Source organism: Trichosurus vulpecula, chromosome 1 (assembly GCF_011100635.1).
Source record: "Trichosurus vulpecula isolate mTriVul1 chromosome 1, mTriVul1.pri, whole genome shotgun sequence".
NCBI lineage: Eukaryota > Metazoa > Chordata > Mammalia > Diprotodontia > Phalangeridae > Trichosurus > Trichosurus vulpecula.
In genome coordinates, this window is record NC_050573.1 from 377,190,535 (window position 1) to 377,209,348 (window position 18,814).

Sequence of the window (18,814 nt, forward strand, 5' to 3'; positions counted from 1 at the left end):
TGAGGCTGCTTCCAGAGCTCCAGTGTCAGCTGCTTCCCAAGTCCTGGCTCACATGGTGGGAGGAATCTAGCAGCAGATCGGAGCAGTAGTTCAAGGAGCACTTTGTGGGCACAGAGGCAGGTTCTCTTGCTGTGCCCTGCTAAGATCTGGATTGAGGTCCTGGTTGGTGGTTCTTAGAGGAGGAGGATCACTGCTGTGACAGAGCCTGTGCTGATGGTGGAGTAGAAGTAGCTCTGAAAACAGCAATGCTCAGACCCTAAAGCTTGGGACAAAGTACTCTCCACTCTATAAGCAGTCATACCCTGAAAAAAAGCTCAAGGGTCAAGTAGTTGGCTGGGAACATGAACAGGCAGCAAAAATGAACTCAGACTCAAACTCAAACTCTAGATTCCTTTTTTGGTGACAAAGAAGATCAAAACATACAGCCAGAAGAAGTCAACAAAGTCAAAGAGCCTACATCAAAAGCCTCCAAGAAAAAATATGAATTGGCCTCAGGCCATGGAAGAGCTCAAAAAGGAGTTGGAAAAGCAAGTAAGAGAATTTGAGAAAAAATTGGGAAGAGAGAGTGATGTGAGAAAACCATGAAAAACAAGTCAATGACTTGCTAAAGGAGACCCAAAAAAATACTGAAGAAAATAACACCTTAAAAAATAGACTAACCCAAATGGTAAAAGAGCTCCAAAAAGCCAATGAAGAGAAGAATGCCTTGAAAGGCAGAATTAGTCAAATGGAAAAGGAGGTCCAAAAGACCACTGAAGAAAATACCACCTTAAAAATTAGACTGGAGCAAGTGGAAGCTAGTGACTTTATGAGAAATCAAGATATCATAAAACAGAATCAAAGGAATGAAAAACTGAAAGACAATGTGAAATATCTCATTGGAAAAACCACTGACCTGGAGAATAGATCCAGGAGAGATAATTTAAAAATTATTGGACTACCTGAAAGCCATGATCAAAAAAGAGCCTAGACATCATCTTTCAAGAACTTCTCAAGGAAAACTGCCCTGATATTCTAGAACCAGGGGGTAAAATAGAAATTGAAAGAATCCACCTATTGCCTCTTGAAAAAGATCCCAAAAAGAAAACTCCTAGGAATATTGTCGCCAAATTCCAGAGATCCCAGGTCAAGGAGAAAATACTGCAGGCATCCAGAAAGAAACAGTTTGAATACTGTGGAAACACAATCAGAATAATACAAGATCTAGCAGCTTCTACATTAAGGGATCAAAGGGTTTGGAATATGATATTCCAGAGGTCAAAGGAGCTAGAATTAAAACCAAGAATCATCTACCCAGTGAAACTGAGTATCATGCTCCAAGGCAAAATATGGATTTTCAACAAAATAGAGGACTTTCAAGCTTTCACAATGAAAAGACAAGAGCTGAATAGAAAATTTGACTTTAAAAAACAAGAATCAGGAGAAGCATGAAAAGGTAAACAAGAAAGAGAAATCACAAGGGACTTACTAAAGTTGAACTGTTTTGTTTACATTCCTACATGGAAAGATGATGTATGTAATTCATGAGACTTTTCTCGGCATTAGGGTAGTTGAAGGGAATATACATATATATAGACAGAGGGCACAAAGTGAGTTGAATATGAAGGGATGATATCTAAAAAAACAAAATAAAATTAAGGGGGGAGAGAGGAATATATTTGGAGAAGGAGAAAGGGAGAGATAGAATGAGGTAAATTATCTCGCAAAGAAGTGGCAAGAAAAAGCAGTTCTGTTGGAAGGGAAGAGGGGGCAAGTGAGGGGGAATGAGTGAATCTTGCTCTCATCGGATTTGACTTGAGGAGGGAATAACATATACACTCGATTGGGTATCTTACTCCCCAGGAAAGTAAGGGGAAGGGGATAAAAAAAGGGGGATGATAGGAGGGAGGGCAGATAGGGGGAGGAGGTAAGCAAAAGCAATCACTTTTGGAAAGGGACAGGGTCAAGGGAGAAAATTGAATAAATGGGGACAGGATAGGATGGAAGGAAATACAGTTAGCCTTTTACAACATGAGTATTGTGGAAGGGTTTTACATAATGATACATGTGTGACCTATGTCGAATTACTTGCCTTCCTAGGGAGGGTGGGTGAGAAGGGAAGATGGGAGAGAACTTGGAACTCAAAGTTTTAAAAGCAGATGCTCAAACAAAAAAAACGTTGTTTTTGCATGCAGCTGGGAAACAAGATATATAGGAAATGGGCATAGAAATCTATCCTGCCCTACAAGAAAGTAAGGGGAAAGGGGTTGGGGGGGTGGAGTGGGGTGACAGAAGGGAGGGCTGACTGGGGAACAAAGCAATCAGAATATATGCCATCTTGGAATGGGGGGAGGGTAGAAACGGGGAGAAAATTTGTAATTCAAAATCTTGTAGAAATCAGTGTTGAAAACTAAAATATTAAATAAAAATGATAAAATTAAAAAAAAATTGTAAGTCTAGGTAGTCTCCTGACTATCTACCTCTGCCCTTGCCTTACAGGCAAGCAGAGCAGGCAGTTGCCTATAGGGCATGATCCTAGGGAGGCTCCCCAGTCCTCCCACCCATGTACACACACACACACACACACACATACACACACACCCCTCTGCTGACTCCTACTTGAAAATCTTTTAAGAGGAAAGTAAGCTTTTCCATGGTCAATGAAGAACCAGGCTTATAGGGTCAATCTCCCTGAGAACTGAGGGTTGAGGTTGGAGTGCAAATCCTGTCCAGGCTAGTTTACCCATTTATAAAATTCTCACTTTAAAGTGGAAAGGAACTTCACTAATCCAGTAATTCCAGGAGTTCCTGGCCTTTTCTGGGCCCTGATTTTTACCATCCATTCCATTTCCAAATTTCATGATCCGACATCCAGGCCACACTGTGACTTGTGTTCTCATTGAACTATAAAGGACTGATACTCAAGCCCTTCTCTGGAGCAGTTTGATGAGGGAAGACAGGAAGGAGAGCAGAGGGTGCCTGGAAAGAAGGGTGAGAATAGAAAAAGGTATTCTTGGGCAATAGGCAAAAGTACAGGAAAGAGAAGCTTAGCACTCTGAATGCAAACTTCCCCCAAGAACAATTTTGCCTGAACAGTAGTCACCTGCCCCGAAATGCCCCTTTAAACCCTGTTACTTTGAGAAAACTGATGCCAGCATTTCTCTCTTAGGTGTCCCATCCCACAAATGGTCCATGCAGGTTCCATCAGACGTGACAGGGGAAGCCGGTGGGGGAGCTGTACTGCTCTGCACCTTCACCCACCCCCACAAGTATTACGATGGCATGATCACAGTAATCTGGAGGATCCGGGAGCCCTACAACGGGAGCCAGGTCTTCCGCTGCGTGGTACACAGTTCCAGTGACCATTGCCAGACCGCTGTCAGCTACAAGGGCAAGTACAAACTGCTTGGCAACCCAAGACACAACAACATCTCCATCAAGGTTGACAATTTGACCTGGGCTGATAGCAACCGGTACTTCTGCCGGGTAGAATTTGCTGGAGACATCCATGACCGCTATGAGAGCAGGAATGGAATTCGGCTCCACGTGACTGGTGAGACAAGCATTCAGTTCACACACCCTTACTGAGCTCTAGGATACTCTAGGCCTCATTCTGGGCAGCGCCTCCTGTCCTACAACTCATGTTTGTGGTTGGGGAGATGGCCTTAGACTCCAAGGTGGAAGGGTCTTATTATTTAGTCCAGGGATTCTTAACCTTTTTTATGACATGAGCTCCTTTGTCAGTGAAGCCTATGGGCTCCTGCCCAGAAGAAGATTTTAGGATATATAAAATAAAATATATAGTATTACAAAGGAAATTAATTAAATTGAAATTCACTTATCAAAATATTTGTTTTAAGGTCATGGACACCATGTTAAGAAACCCGGACTTAGTCCAACCCCCTTATTTTTCAGATGATAGAACTGGGACACAAGAGGATGACTTGCCCACAGCCATAGAGGCATTTGTGCCAAACCCATAAGTCTCCTTCTGATGGCAGTATCTCTTAGTCCAGTACCTTGCACAAAGTGGGGTGCTTAATAAACCCTGGTTGAATATTTAGAAGGAGATAAAAAGGACATTTGTCACTGACCTAGAGGAGCTTATGTTTGGGGAGGGGTGGAGACCAGAGTAAGACCATTCAAAGCATGCTGAATTTAGGGTCAAAGAACATGGGGGTCAAATGCTGGTTCTTTCACTTCCCACCTGTGTGACTTGGGCAAGGCGTTTAACTTCTCTGGTTTCAGTTTCATCATCCTTGTAATGAGAGGGTTGTATTAGATGGTCCCTAAAGTCACTTCTTGATTTAAATCTATGATCCTATGATCCTACACTCCTCATACTAAAAAGATAATCACTAAATTATCAATGTTAAATTATCAATACAATATTAAATGATACCATACTAAATACTAAATGATAGTATAGTGTAATAGAAACTAGCAATGGATTTGGAGACAGAAAATATGGGTTCAAATCTAATATTTAGTAACTGTGTGACTTTCTGAATGCCCCTTTTTCTCTCCAAACATCAGAATTATAGAATTTCATAACTGAAAGAGACCTCAGAGGACATCTAATCTACCCATACCCATCCCTTCAAAGTCCCTCTACAACAGTAGTATCAAATAGGGGGCTGCATATTGAACTTAGAAAACCACAAATTAACATTATCTATATTGTACTATATTTGTTAATATATTTGTTAAACATTCTCCCTTTACATTTTAATGTGGTTCAGCCACCCTCAGGAAATTTGCAGGAGTTCTGAGGTCCACTTGGGGCCCCTGACCAGAGTCTGACCCCTCTACTCTACAACACAGAGCTCCAGGAAGCGGGAGCCTACTACTTCCCCAGCTAGCCCGGTCTGCTTTTAGAGGCTTTAAGTTAGAAAGCTGTTCCATCCAGCAAGCCAAAATTTTTCTTTTTGTGATTTCTACTCTTTGAATCTATCACTGTTGTTGGTTTGGCTTTCCAGAAGCAAATGGGACAAGTCCCTCTTCTAGGAGAAAGCCCATCATTCCATCAAAAACTTGAATGCCTTATAATGTCCTCCCTGAATCTTTTTTTCCTACGGGCTAAAAATCCCTGGTTCTTCCAACCAATCACCAAATGGCATTAATTCAAGGCCCTTTGTCAAAGTGGTTACCCCTTGAACTCTCTCTAATTTATATGTATCCTTCCTAAAAGAAGATGCCCAGTACTGACCAGAGTACTCCAGATAGCAGGACTATCATTTCCTCATTCCGCTCTTCACACAACACAGATCATATTAGTTTCCTTGGGCTGCTGTATCATAGTATTGACTCAAATTCAGCTTTCAGGCCCCTAAGCACTAACTCCACCTCCCCATACCCTCTATTTCTGAATAACTTCCATCTATCCATGCCTCTCTCGCCTTGCACTTGTAAAGTGGATTTTTCCCTATTAAATGTTATCTTATTCAAATTAGCCCAGAGTTCTAACCTGTCAAGATCTTTTTGAATACTGAATATGTCATGCAGTGGCATTAGCTCTCCCTCTCAGATTGCATCATCTACAAATTTTGGAAGCATGCCAGTATTGAGGGCACCACTATCCTCCTAGCCCCCCAGGCTCACAACCTAGGTGTCACCCACCATTTCTCAATCTCTCACCCCCTCATATCCAATTTGTTGCCAAGGCCTGTCAATTTTACCTTTATAACATCTCTCCCCTTTATCTCCTCTGACACTTCTACTACCCTTGTACAGGCCCTAATTGCCTCATGCCTGGACTATTACAATACCCTATTGATTGATCTCCCTGCCTCAATTTTCTCCCCACTCCAGTCTACCTTCCACTGAGCTATCAAAAGTGATCTTCCTAAAGTGAAAGTCTGACTGTGTTACCCTCCCACCCTCAATAAAGTCTAGTGGCTCCCTATCACCCCCAGGGCCATATATAAAATCCACTGGTGTTCAAAGTCCTTCAAATCCTGCCATCTACCTTTCCAGTCTTCTTACACCTTACACCCTGTTCCCTGACCCCCCCATATTCTACAACCCAATGACACTGGATTCCTTGTTGTTCCTTGGCACAAGACACTTTGTCTTCCAATTCTGGGCATCATTATCACTAGTGTCCCCTATGGCTGAAATGCTCTCCCTCCTCCTCTATGCCTATTGGCTTCCCCAACTTTCTTCAAGTCCCAACCAAAATCTCATCTTCTTTAGGAAAGCTTTCCTGATACCCTTTCATTCTAGTGCCTTCCCCCTGTTGATTATTTTCTATTTATCCTATATAATATGTATATACATGGGCTGTATATATTTGTTTACACATTATCCCTCCCCCCATTAGATTGTGAGCACCTTGAGGGCAGGGACTGTCTTTTGCCTTTCTTTGTACCCCCAGCTTATAAAAGAGTGCCTGGCATATAATAGGCTTTTAATACACTTTTATTTTTGACTAAGGTATCACTGAGAGAAACATTAAAGCATAAGACCAAGCCCCTGGTGCTCCACTGGAGTTGAATTTGACCTTGAACTATTAATGACTCCTCTTTGGGTCTAGTTATTCAGCTATTTCTGAATCTACCTAAAGGTCCTATCATCTAGACCACATATCTCCGTCTTTCCTCAGGAAGAGCATGAGACTGTCAAATGTTTCCTAAAATCTAGGTAATCTCAATTTATTGATATCCCTTGATCTCCAATTTAGAAATCCTGTCACCCAAAAAGAGGTTAGTCTGACATGAACAGCTCTTGATGAAGTCATGCTGTCTCTTTGAGATCATTGATTCCTTTTGTAGATGTTCACCAACCATTCCTTTGTTAATACATTTTAGAATTTTGCCAGCCAACAGAGATAACTATGCCTACTACAAATTTATGTCATATAATCCCAAGCAGGAACATCACTGCAGCAAAGAAATCCTTGAGGGCAGCTAGATGGCTCAGGGTATAGAATGTTGGGCCTGAAGTCAGGAAGACATCTTCCCAAGTTCAAATCTGGCCTCAGACACTTATTAGTTATGTGACCCTGGGCAAGTCACTTAACTCTGTTTTTCTCCGTTCCTCATATATAAAATGAACTAGAAAAGGAAATGACAAACATTCTAGTATCTTTACCAAGAAAACCCCGAATGACAAATGGAGTCATGAAGAATTAAACATGACTGAAACAGCATGATTCTATCATAACCCCGATAACATCTATTCCAAACCTTCTCAAGCCTCCATCTCTTCCCCTCCTCTGAGCTGAGGACCTCAATTCATATATTACTGAGGCTAGTCATCCTGAACTCCTTCTTCTCCCCTAATCTATACCCCTTCTCGTTTGCTCCAAGCTCTGAGGAGATCTCTTTCTAAGGCAACCCCTCTACTTGTGCCCTCGATTCCAAACCCTCTTCCTTCTTCTGTTAGCTTGTCCCTGTAATCATTCCCTCCTTTTCTTTGATTTTCAGTCTCTCCCAATATAGTGGCTCCTTCTCTGCTACCTATAAACATGTCTAACTCTTCTTCATCCTTAAAAACCCTTCCCTTTGACCCTGCCATCCCTTCAAGATAGTTGGAAATCTTTCCTCCTTTTAAGTCAAATTCTGAGGAGAAAAAATGTCTAGGTCCATTGTCTCCTCTCCCTCACTTTTCAACACCCTTGCTGTTTAGCTTCCTAACTCATGACTCAACTGAAAATGTTCTCTCAAAGATTGTCAGTGATCCATTAATTGCTAAATCCAATTGTCTCTTCTCAGTTCATTTGGCACTGTTGACCAACTCCTCCTCTTGAATGCTCTCTCCTTCCTGTGAAGCTGCTGGTTCTGCTCCTACATGTTAAGCAGTCCTTCCCACTCTCTTTTGCTGGATCATCATCCATGTCCTGCCACTTATGTGTGGTTGTATTGTAGGCCTCTCTACAACGTCTCCTTCCTCCTCCTCTCTTCCTTTTCCTCTTCCCCTTCCCCTCCTATCTCTGTCTCTGTCTCTGTCTCTGTCTCTGTCTCTCTCTCTCTCTCTCTCTCTCTCTCTCTCTCTCTCTGTCTCTCTCTCTCTCTCTCATTCCAAGAATGGAAAAATGAGTTAGACCCAGATTGTGGAGTATAAGGAAATTTTTTTTCAAAAGACAAAAATAAACTACTAAGAGTTTCTAATTAGAGCAGAATTTGATCAGAATAGGGCCTTAGGAAGATTACTCCAGTGGCTATGTAAAAGTTAGGCTGAAAGAAGGGAAGAGACTCCAGGAGAGAATCATTAGAAGGTTATTACCAGAAAAGATGCTGAACTAAGATTGTGGTTGATTATTGTCCTTCATTCTCAAAGAGAAACAAAATGACATCATTATGTTGGGGTCAAAGTACAGTGGGTCCAGCTGTGGCTGATCAGAACAATATGAGCTCAGAAGGTTTTACCACAGGTCAGGCACAAATAGTCCAAATGTTCACATTTAGAGTGGCTATGTCTCTAGATATGTGCATCTCACATTTCTTTTGAGCTACTACAATCCTTTCTACTGATACAGATTGTCAATGGAAAACCCTGAAATTTAACCTAGGCTTCCTGACTCAAAGTACAATACTCTTCCTAACAAACTGCACTACCTCATGTTCATCATAGTGAACCTGAGAGCCTGGGAGAGCCTGAAGTGCCTTCTGAATCATCAAAGATTTGGAACTTTCATCTTGTATATTTTATTATTTTCTAATACACTGAAAAAATTGGTGACCCATGCTTAACATATAGAAACTAGGAAAAAGAACTTCAGAACTAGAAGGTCTCTTAGAGGTAATCTAATATAAGCCTCTTGTTTTACAGATAAGGAAACTGAGACCTCAGAGAAGTACAGTGGCTTTTCCAAAATCATATAAAAATTATACTTTGATATTTATAATGCATAATATATATATATCTAAACTTGCACACATAGAGAGACCCACATAAACGCGCCCACATGTATGGAGGATCTCAAATTTAGAAAGAAGAAATCTAGGTTCATATCTCCCTCCTTCCTTTCCTTTTATAGCTGCTCCTATTCCCAGTAGAATGATTAAATACAAAAAGATAACACATATTACCATACTTCACCTTTAGCTCCTAATTGGCTGCATTTTTTAAATTATCATTTAAATGGAAGATGTGTATACATTGGGGTTAGAAAAGGTTAACTCTGAACCTGTTAACATGTATTCAGGTTGGCCTGGGGGAATACCACTATAATGCTGCAGAATACAACTGTTAATCACCAGTAATCACCAGTTTCCCATTCAGTCAATGAACCACAGCTTCCTGGTCACTTTTTCATTGTACTTTCTCTCACAGCAATTTAAAAAAAATTATTTTCCCTCCAATTACATGCAAAAACAATTTTTAACATTTGTTGTCATTTTATAAAAAGTTTTAAATTTCAAATTCTACCCCTCCCTCCTTTCCCACCCTGCACCCTTTCTCTGAGACATAGGTCATACATGTGCAATCATGTAAAATATTTCCATGTTAGTCATTTTATGCAAGAAGATGCAAACAAGAAACAAAGACAGAAAGAAAGAAGGAAAAGAAGGAAGGAAGGAAGGAAGGAAGGAAGGAAGGAAGGAAGGAAGGAAGGAAGGAAAGAAGGAAGGAAGGAAGGAAGAAAGGAAGGAAGGAAGGGAGGAAGAAAGAAAGAAAAGCAATATGCTTCAGTCTGTATTCAGACATCAGTCCTTTCTCTGGAGATAGATGGCACTTTTCCTCATGAGTCTTTTGGGATTGTCTTACATCGTTGTATTGCTGAGAATAGCTAAATCATTCATAGTTCTTCATCATACAATATCGCAGTTACTATGTACAATGTTCTCTCCTGGTTCTGCTCACTTCACTTTGCATCAGTTCATGTAAGTCTTTCCAGGTTTTTCTGAAATAGTCCTGCTTCTCTTTTCTAATTGCACAATAATATCCCATTACAATTATATACCACAACGTGTTCAACCATTCTCCAATTGATAGGCATCTCCTATATTTCCAATTCTTAGACACCATAAAAAAGAGCTGCTATAAATATTTTTGTACAAATAGGTTCCTTTCCTTTTCCTTTTATCTCTTGAGGATACAGACCTAGCAGTAGTATTGCTGGATCAAAAGGTATGCATAGTTTTATAGCCCTGTGGGCATAGTTGCAATTTGCTCTCTAGAATGGTTGGATCAGTGAATTAATGTCCCAGTTTTCCCATATCCACTCCAACATTTATCATTTTCCTTTGTTTTCATAGTAGCCAATTTGATAGGTGTGAGGTGGTAACTCCAACTTGTTTTGATTTGCATTTCTCTTATCAATAGTGATTTAGAGCATTTTTTCACATGACTATAGATAGCTTTGATTTCTATGTCTGAAAACTGCCTGTTCATATCCTTTGACCTTTTATCAATTGGGAAATGACTTGTGTTCTTGTAAGTTTGGTTCACTTCTCTATTTATTTAAAAAATGTGGGTTTTATCAGAGATATTTTCTGTAAAAATTTCATCCCAGTTTTCTGCTTTCCTTCTAATTTTGGTTGCATTGGTTTTCTGCAAAAGTTTTTATTTTATATAACCAAAATTATCATTTTATATTTTGTAATGCTCTCTTTCTCTTGTTTGGTCCTAAATTCTTCCCTTATCCATAGATCTGGCAGGTAAACTATTCCACGCTCTCCTAATTTGCTTATGGTATCACTCTTTATGTGTAAATCATGAACCCATTTACTCATAATAATTCTTAAACTATAACAGCCTTGCACTCTAGTAGAAATCCATCTAAGCTCCCTCATTTGCTTCTCTCTTCATTCTTAACTTAGCCAATTGCTCACTTCTCTCCCCGTCCCCCATCCTCTTATCTTTTGTTAATTATTCCTATCTTTGATCCTCCCATTCCTTTACACACTGGGAGTATTATGTATCCCAAAGTTTTCCATTATAAAATCTCTAACACACCCCTCCTTTAGCAGCTAGACTAGTAAATCAAGCCACATACTTTGCACTGCCTCAGGACTATGGATTGCCCACTTCCCAGGGGTGGTGGAGGAAACTGGGGAAAGAAATGGAACCATGTAAAGATACAGATTTGGGCCACTCCCTCCATTCCACTGGTCAAGAATTGTCATAGAGATTAAGTAAAATGATCCAGATCATCAGCATATGGAATTGTTGAAAGTTAGAGCTGGAAGAAGTCAGAGACTGAACTAGACTTTCCTCATATTCTCTTAAAACTCTAAATCCTCAGATCTTAGAGATGATAGAGTTCAACCCCTTCATTTTTCAGATAAGGAAGCTGGGGTTCAGAGAGATGAAGTGATTTGTCCAAAGTCACACTTCTAGTAAAAGAGCTGGGATTTGAACCCAGGGCCCCCAATTCCACCACACTGTACCACAGCATGCTGTTTCACTTCATGACCTGCATACAGAGTGGGAAGCAGTGACCTAATTCCATGCCTGGTTTTACCTTGGTGGCTTCCCCCCAGCTGCTCCCAGGATTGTCAACATCACCGTATTACCAGGCCCTGACCACATTTTTAGTGCCCGATGCACCGCAGAAGGAGAGCCCCTACCCTCCCTCACCTGGACTGGTCCCAGTGCTGGGAATGGTACGTCTACCTACAGCCAGAGTCATCAGATCACCAAGGAGCTCCATGCTCTGGCCCAGGATGGCCGCTATACCTGCACAGCCACCAACAGCCTAGGCCGGGCTGAGGGCAGTGTCTATTTCTACAAGTTCCGAGCTGTGGGTGACTCATCGGTACTTCTGACTCTCCTCTTTGCCCTCGGAATCAAACTCTTACTGCTACTGGTGATTCTGGGGGCCGTGGTGTACCAGAGCAAAGGTGGGTGCCTCTTTAAGATGTTCTCTAACATAAGCATTCAACAAGAATGGAGTAAGCACCTGTTGTATGTGATGCACTGTGCTAGGATACAAAAACAAGGAAAAAGCTTTCTCTGCTTTCAAAGAGTTTACTACAGTCCCATGATCTGCTCTAAGGATTTACTTGAGGGGGGCAGCTAGATGGTGCCACAGTGCATAGTTCTGGGCCTGAAGTCAGGAAGACTTAATCTCCTGAGTTCAAATCTGGCCTCAGACACTTACTAGCTGACCCTGGGCAAGTCTCTTAACTCAGTTTCCTCACCTGTAAAATGATCTGGAAAAGGAAATGGTGACCCGCTCCATTATCTTTGCAAGAACACCTCAAATGGGGTCACGACAAGTAGGACACAAGTGAAACAACTCAATAACACTTAAGTGACCATAGAGTCACTGGAAATTAATTTTTTGCTTTCTCCCAGAAACTTAAAATCTTTATTAAAAAAAATTTCATTCATTTTATACTTTGGTGTAAATAAATGTAAGTCACCCTCATAAAGGCATAAAATATTAGAGATAAAAGGACCTTGGAGATTATCTAGTTTAACCCCATTTTTATTGACAAGCAAACTAAGGACCAAAAAGTTTGAATTGTAAGACCTTGGTTTGTACCCTGGTTCTGCACCAACTAGGCTGTATGATGTATGGCAAAATGACTTCAGCTCTTTGGGCCTTACTATGTTCATCTCTAAAATGAAAGGATTGACCAGATAATCTCTAAGATCCTTCTAGTGCTAACATCCCCGTGAGCATGACTTACATTCATTTAGACCAAAATGTAAAGAAGGTTGATACTATATAGTTCACTTCAGAAAAAAAAACAAAACACCAAATCCCTTCCCTATTATTGTTGAAGGCATCACTGTTCTCCCAGTTGCCCAAGCTTACAACTTCATCCTCAACTTCTTACTCTCATTTGTCCCACATGTCAAATTCACTTACAAATTTTGTTTTTTCTACTTTCTCAGAATCTTATCTATAGCTAATATCTATCACCTACCTATCTATGATGTGTATCATGATAAAATATAATAGTTTCATTTATATAATTTATTTAATATATTTATGTTTTATTTTATGTAATTACATATAATTATCTATAATTTAATTTATATTATTATACATTATATAAATTATTCTGATATTTTTTAATATTTATATAAATCAAATGTTATATATACTATCACATATATTATATATAATGTATAATGTCACATACTATATTTTATAATGTGTGAAATTACATATTATCTAATATGTAATATAATATTGTATATAATAACATTATATATAATTTTTCATCACTCAAAAAGCCACCAATCCAAGTCCAAGCCCTAATTACCTCCCACCGAGAAGGGACTTGCCTCATTGGAATAGGGGGTGGCATTTACTGTATACTCTCTGTCTTATCCTACAGTGCATTCCGCTGCCCAAGAGACCCTGTCACGGTAAGCAAGTCAATCTTTCTCTACCCTTACTCCTTTCTTAGCCTGTAAATAGGGTTCCTGGCTTCTCCCAATAGTTCACTTCAGCTGTTTTTACCTCCTGCATTCTATTCCCAATTCAATGGCATCGCAGGGTTATAGACCAGAAAATGGGACCCATGCCTCAATCAGGCAAAATGTACAATGACATTTGGCCTTCCTCTCCTCTATTCAAATTACACCTTTTATTCAAGACTCAGTTTAAGTTTCTCTAATCCTATAGTTTCACTGGAGTAAGAAAGCCAAGATGGGGCAAAGTGTGCAGGGGCCCCTTTGTGACCATGCCAGCATGTCAGGGGAACATTGACCACTGCTTTATATAAAAGAATAGTATCTTGAGGAGGGTGAGTTGTATCAGAAAACTCATCCTTTCCCTGATGCCCATTGTAGCAAGAGCCACCTAATTTCATATAGACTTTGTGGGCTTGAAATCTTTGCTTACCACATGGCTCTATCTCATCCTTTGGCATTCCCAAGAAACCCCTATTTCTTACTCAGGTTGGCTTGTGGTTTATTCCTCCTTCTGAATCCAGGCCTAGATACCACCACTGTTCCTCTCCACTCCCCACCTTTGCGGGGATTTTACTTCAGACTTATAATTCTGTTAATTACCTTAATTACCAGCATGTGTTAGCCCCTTGTGGTGATCTGATGATACCAACCCCACCAACTACATAGGAGAATGTAGCAAGGGTCAGGAAAGCCCTTGCCTTTTGCCAAGAACAAAGGCAAAACTCAGTGTATGTATATAGATGAACACAGAGAACTACCAGCTACATTGTTCTGGGCTGACCCTGACTTCTTGGTCTAGTCTGATGGTTCAGGCTTAGTAATGGAAAAAATGAGGCACTCATAAACCCTCAAACAGTTAACAAAGAAAGTTTAGTTTAAAATATCATGCAAAGAAGGGGTATTCAATGAAGGTACAGCACCAATTCAAGTAGGTGCAGCTTCTTTTGCCTCTATCCAGAAATGCCGCGGTCAGAAGGGTATGGGACATCTGCCAATTCTAAGGGAGCACTGACCTTTCCTGGCCTGGCCCTTTTATGCTGTCAGAGACTATGGAGCCTCATCAACACCTCAAGCCCTAAACTCTAAACCAATCAACTCTCAGGATGTTTCCCTGACTTTTAGGGGAAAACTACCATGAGATCCTGGTAGATGGCACTCCTACCATAGCTATCACTACCTATCACAGATGGGCAAAGCCAACCCTTAATCTAGAATTGAAAGAACTGGTATGTCTTAAAATGGTCCCTTGTCCTCCCTGAGTCAACAAATCTGTTGGTTTGGAATCTCATATCTGGGAGGAAAAAAGGAATGCCTGAGTCTGTCTAGGCTCCTGGTGGAAGTTGTTGACATTGTATAATAGGGGTATATTTTCCATTAGGTAAAAGATACCCCACTAGTCAGGATACAATGACAAGACACCTTGGTTTGTGCTATGGGGATAGGGAAGAGTGAAAAGCTGGAGGAAGAGGCAGGTGCTGAGGGGTTGAGTTCTGCAAACAGCTGGCACTAGGCCACCGGGGTTTCTGGAAGATCCTCCAATGGGCTCAGGAACAGAACCTAGACAAACTCGCTGTGCTGTCAGTAGACAGGGCCACTGACTCTAGCCACTTCTGAAGCCGAGTCTTCTACAACATTTAGCAGCAACCTACTATGAGGCTGCAAATGCAACTTGGAATATAGCCACTTTTTTAGACATTTGCTCCAACTGTTGCCATAACTCCAAGGTTTCTGAAGCACCATGCTGGAAGTACCACAAGACGGTTAGTGATTGTAATTGTCTGTGCCAACCACTGTGTGCAGAGAAGTTTGATGAGGAAGGAAGCCTTCAGAACTATTAGGACACATGTGCTATTGGTTAGAGGAATTAAAGGGGCAGAGGAGAAACCCATCCTGGGCTCAGGAGGGTGGAAGCCAAGCCTGCATCCAAGGGAATAAGTAAACCAGAAGCCAGACCAGGTCAAGAAGAGTTTCTTAGGAAAAACAAAAGTTGAAAAGGTGAAACAGAGATAGGAGCCAGGTTAGAAACAAAGACTTCAATCCTCTCAAGTTTGCATAGAATCAAAAGACCCTCAAGAAAAGGGCTATTGGTGAAATGATGATTTGTCTGATGAAACCCACCTACCTGAGGTATCATTGATTGACGTGGGTAGTGAACAACTTTTTCCTCACTCCTCTACACACACACACACACACACACATATGCACACCGTATTTATTGGCTTAATGAATTTAATTCAATACTTAGTGTATGTATATATACACATGTGTGTGTATACAAGCACATACATGCATGTAAATATGTATATGTGTATATATACATACACACATGTACAGAGTGTCCTAAAATTTTTAGCAGTTTTAATAGCTTAAAACTGTGCTAAGAATTTTGGGACACCCTCTACACGCACACACACACACACACACACGCTTATCCTGTGTTAGGTACAAAGTAAGTTTGTAAAAGAAGTGGAATTTTATGAAGGAAAGTTAGGGTCCTTGCCCTTCAGGAAGTTACATTCTGGGTGGGGAGATGAGATTGACATGTGGAAAACATTGAGAAAATGATGCAAGACAGGGAAGGCTTCATGGAAGAAGTGCCTTCTAAGTTGGGTCTTGAAGAAAAGGAGAGACTTGAGAGACTTCATAGCTTGCATGGAGTCAAGTTCTATCAAACCCTGAATTCTTGCCCCTCTAACCCTGCATGCTGTAATGACTGCACTATAGTTCAATTTGAAACAAAAGTGTGAAGTCATCAAGTTTCCTGTTTCTTAGCTGGACCACTCTTTCCCTATCTGCTTGCTGTACCACCTCTCACTCTACTTGGGTGGACTTCTTGCCACCATGTTGTTAATATTCTCTTATCAGCAGGCCACAGGCTCAGGAATCCAATTATGAAAATTTGAACCATGGCAACAACCGGGCCCCACCAGTGACTGCTGCCACGCAATAATGGAAAGCTATAATGCTACAGCTTCTGAAAGATGAATCAGCCATGAGGGCAAATGACTCACTTTCTCCTTTCCTTGGATATCGGGCAAGAACCCAGTCACCCCTGAATTCTGCAACACACAGCCCAGGGAAGCAGTCTAGTCCTTTCAACCCTTACTTGGCTGACCTCAACTCTTAGAAGATCACCCACACAAACTTTGGGATTAACAGGGAAATTGGAGCAGTATGTAACAGTGTGTTTACGAAATACAATCTTGCTACCCAAACTAAGGCAAGACAAAGGAGAGAAAGAAAACCATAGACCAATATTCCTAATGAATATTGATATATAAATATTAAATTAAACATTAGCAAGAGTACAAAACAACATATTGAAGAGATTATTATTCTATGTATACCAAAAATACAAGTTGGTCCAACATAAAGAAAACTATAAACATAATAGAGTGTATTAAAGACAAAAATAATAAAACCACCTAATTATATAAATAGGTAATGAAAAGGGTTTTTTTTAACCAAATTAAGCACTCGCTTCTATTAAAAACACTAAAAGAAAGGAATAAGGAGAACTCTCCTTATGAAAAATACTACCTGTCAAAAACCAAGAACAAACATTATATCATTGAGTATAATTTAGAGAACTTTCCCATAAGATCAGGGCAAAGCAAGGATGTTCACTATCACCACTAATATTTCATATATTGCTAGAAATGCTAGCATCAGCAATTAGACAATAAATAATTGAATGAATAAGTACAGGCGAAGAGGAAACAATATGATTGCTAGATAGTGCTGTGCCTGGAGTTAGGAAGACCTGAGTTCAAATTCGACCTCAGACACTTATTAGCTATGTTACCTTGAGCAAGTCACTTAACCTCTATTTGCCTCAGTTTCCTCATCTGTAGGAGGGAAATAATAATAGTACCTACCTCATAGGTTTGTTGTGAGGATCTAATGAGAAAATATTTATAAAAACGCTTAGTATAATACCTGGCACACAGTTGGTACTATATAAATGCTAGTTATTATTATTATTAGTGCTTTTTTCAGATGATATGATAGTTTAGACAAATTAGACAACTACAGAGGTGAACTAAAATTTAATTAAAACAATAACTTCAGCTAAATTACAGGATATAAAATAAATCCACTCAAATCATTAGCATATCTGTATATACCAGCAAAACCCAGCATATTACCATAATACCAACAAAATCCAGCAGGAAAAGAAATTCCACTTAAAATAACTAAAGAATGTGTAAAATACTCAGGCATCTCCCATCAATATACACTGGAACCATATGAATACAATTACAAGATAACTCTTTACAGAAAAGGAAGATCTAAATAATCGGAGAAATATTCATTGTTCATGTGTTAACCAAGATAATTTAATTAAAAAAAACCAATATTAACTATAAAATTATTCACTTATACAGTTTCATAACAAAGAATTACCTTATAGAGCTGGAAAAAATAATAACAAAATTCACCTGGAAGAACAAAATATTATGAATCTCAAAGTAAATGAAAAATATGGGACGTAAAGGAACATAGCAGTATGAAATCTCACACTATACTACAAAGCAGTAATCAACAAAATGATTTAGTACTAGTTAAAAAAAAAGAGGTCTATCAGGGTAACAGATTAGGTAAACCACACACTGAAGAAAACAAATATAGTAGCCTAGTATTCTGTAAACCCCAAAATACTTAGTATTAGGGCAAACATTCACTATTCAAAAAAAAAAACTGCTGGGAAAACTGGATATTAGTCTAGCAGAAATTAGATTTAGAACACCTCACACCATATATCAAGATAAGCTCCCATTTAGATTCAACTCTGACTTAGATTTAAAAGGTCACATCATAAACAAACCAGAGGAGAAAGGAAGAAATTACCTTCTCAACTGATGGAAAAGGGGAAATTTCATGACTAAACAAGGGATAGAGATGATCACAGAAGATAAGATAGAATAGAGTTGATTCAACTATGATTGAAGTTACAATATTTTAAAATGTAAAAGTCATTCTTGGCTCAGATAAAAAATGTGCAGCAGGCCAGATATGGCTCTCAGATTATAATCTGCCAGACCCTGAAACAGACAATGATGACATAAAAGCAAAAGCTTTTTCCACAAACAAAACTAATGTAGCTCAAATTGCAGGAGAAGCAGGTCAGTAACCAGTGAGGGGAGGAGGGATCTTTGCAGCAAGTTTTTCTGATAAAGGACTCACTTCTAAAATATACAAAGAACTAATTCAAATTTACAAGACTAAGAGCCATTCCCCAATTGATAGTCAAAGGGTGTGAATAGATAGTTTTTAAAGGGAGAATCCAAGCTATCAACTACCATATGAAAAAGTGTTCCAAATCACTAATCACTGGAGAAATGTATTTCAAGCAACTCTGATATCCAACCTCACAGCCATCAGATTGGCAAAGTTAGCAAAAAAGAGAAACGACAAATGTCGGGGGTCTGCAGGAAAACAGACACTTTAATGTACCTTTGGTAGAATTTTGAATAGGTCCATGTATTCTAAATGGCAGTTTGGAGCTATGCTT

The 18,814-nt window shown here is 39.7% G+C and overlaps 1 protein-coding gene across 1 annotated transcript in view; it reads left to right on the forward strand.

Annotated features, from left to right (window-relative positions):
• The window catches only part of SIGLEC15 (sialic acid binding Ig like lectin 15), a 29,227-nt gene extending 12,978 nt beyond the window's left edge, over positions 1-16,249 (forward strand). The window contains exons 2-5 of the mRNA XM_036746141.1: positions 3,149-3,532; positions 11,409-11,768; positions 13,221-13,251; positions 16,168-16,249. Coding sequence (XP_036602036.1) covers positions 3,149-3,532; positions 11,409-11,768; positions 13,221-13,251; positions 16,168-16,249 — 857 coding nt within the window. The remainder of the gene's footprint in view (positions 1-3,148; positions 3,533-11,408; positions 11,769-13,220; positions 13,252-16,167) is intronic.
• The last annotated feature ends 2,565 nt before the right edge of the window (positions 16,250-18,814 follow it).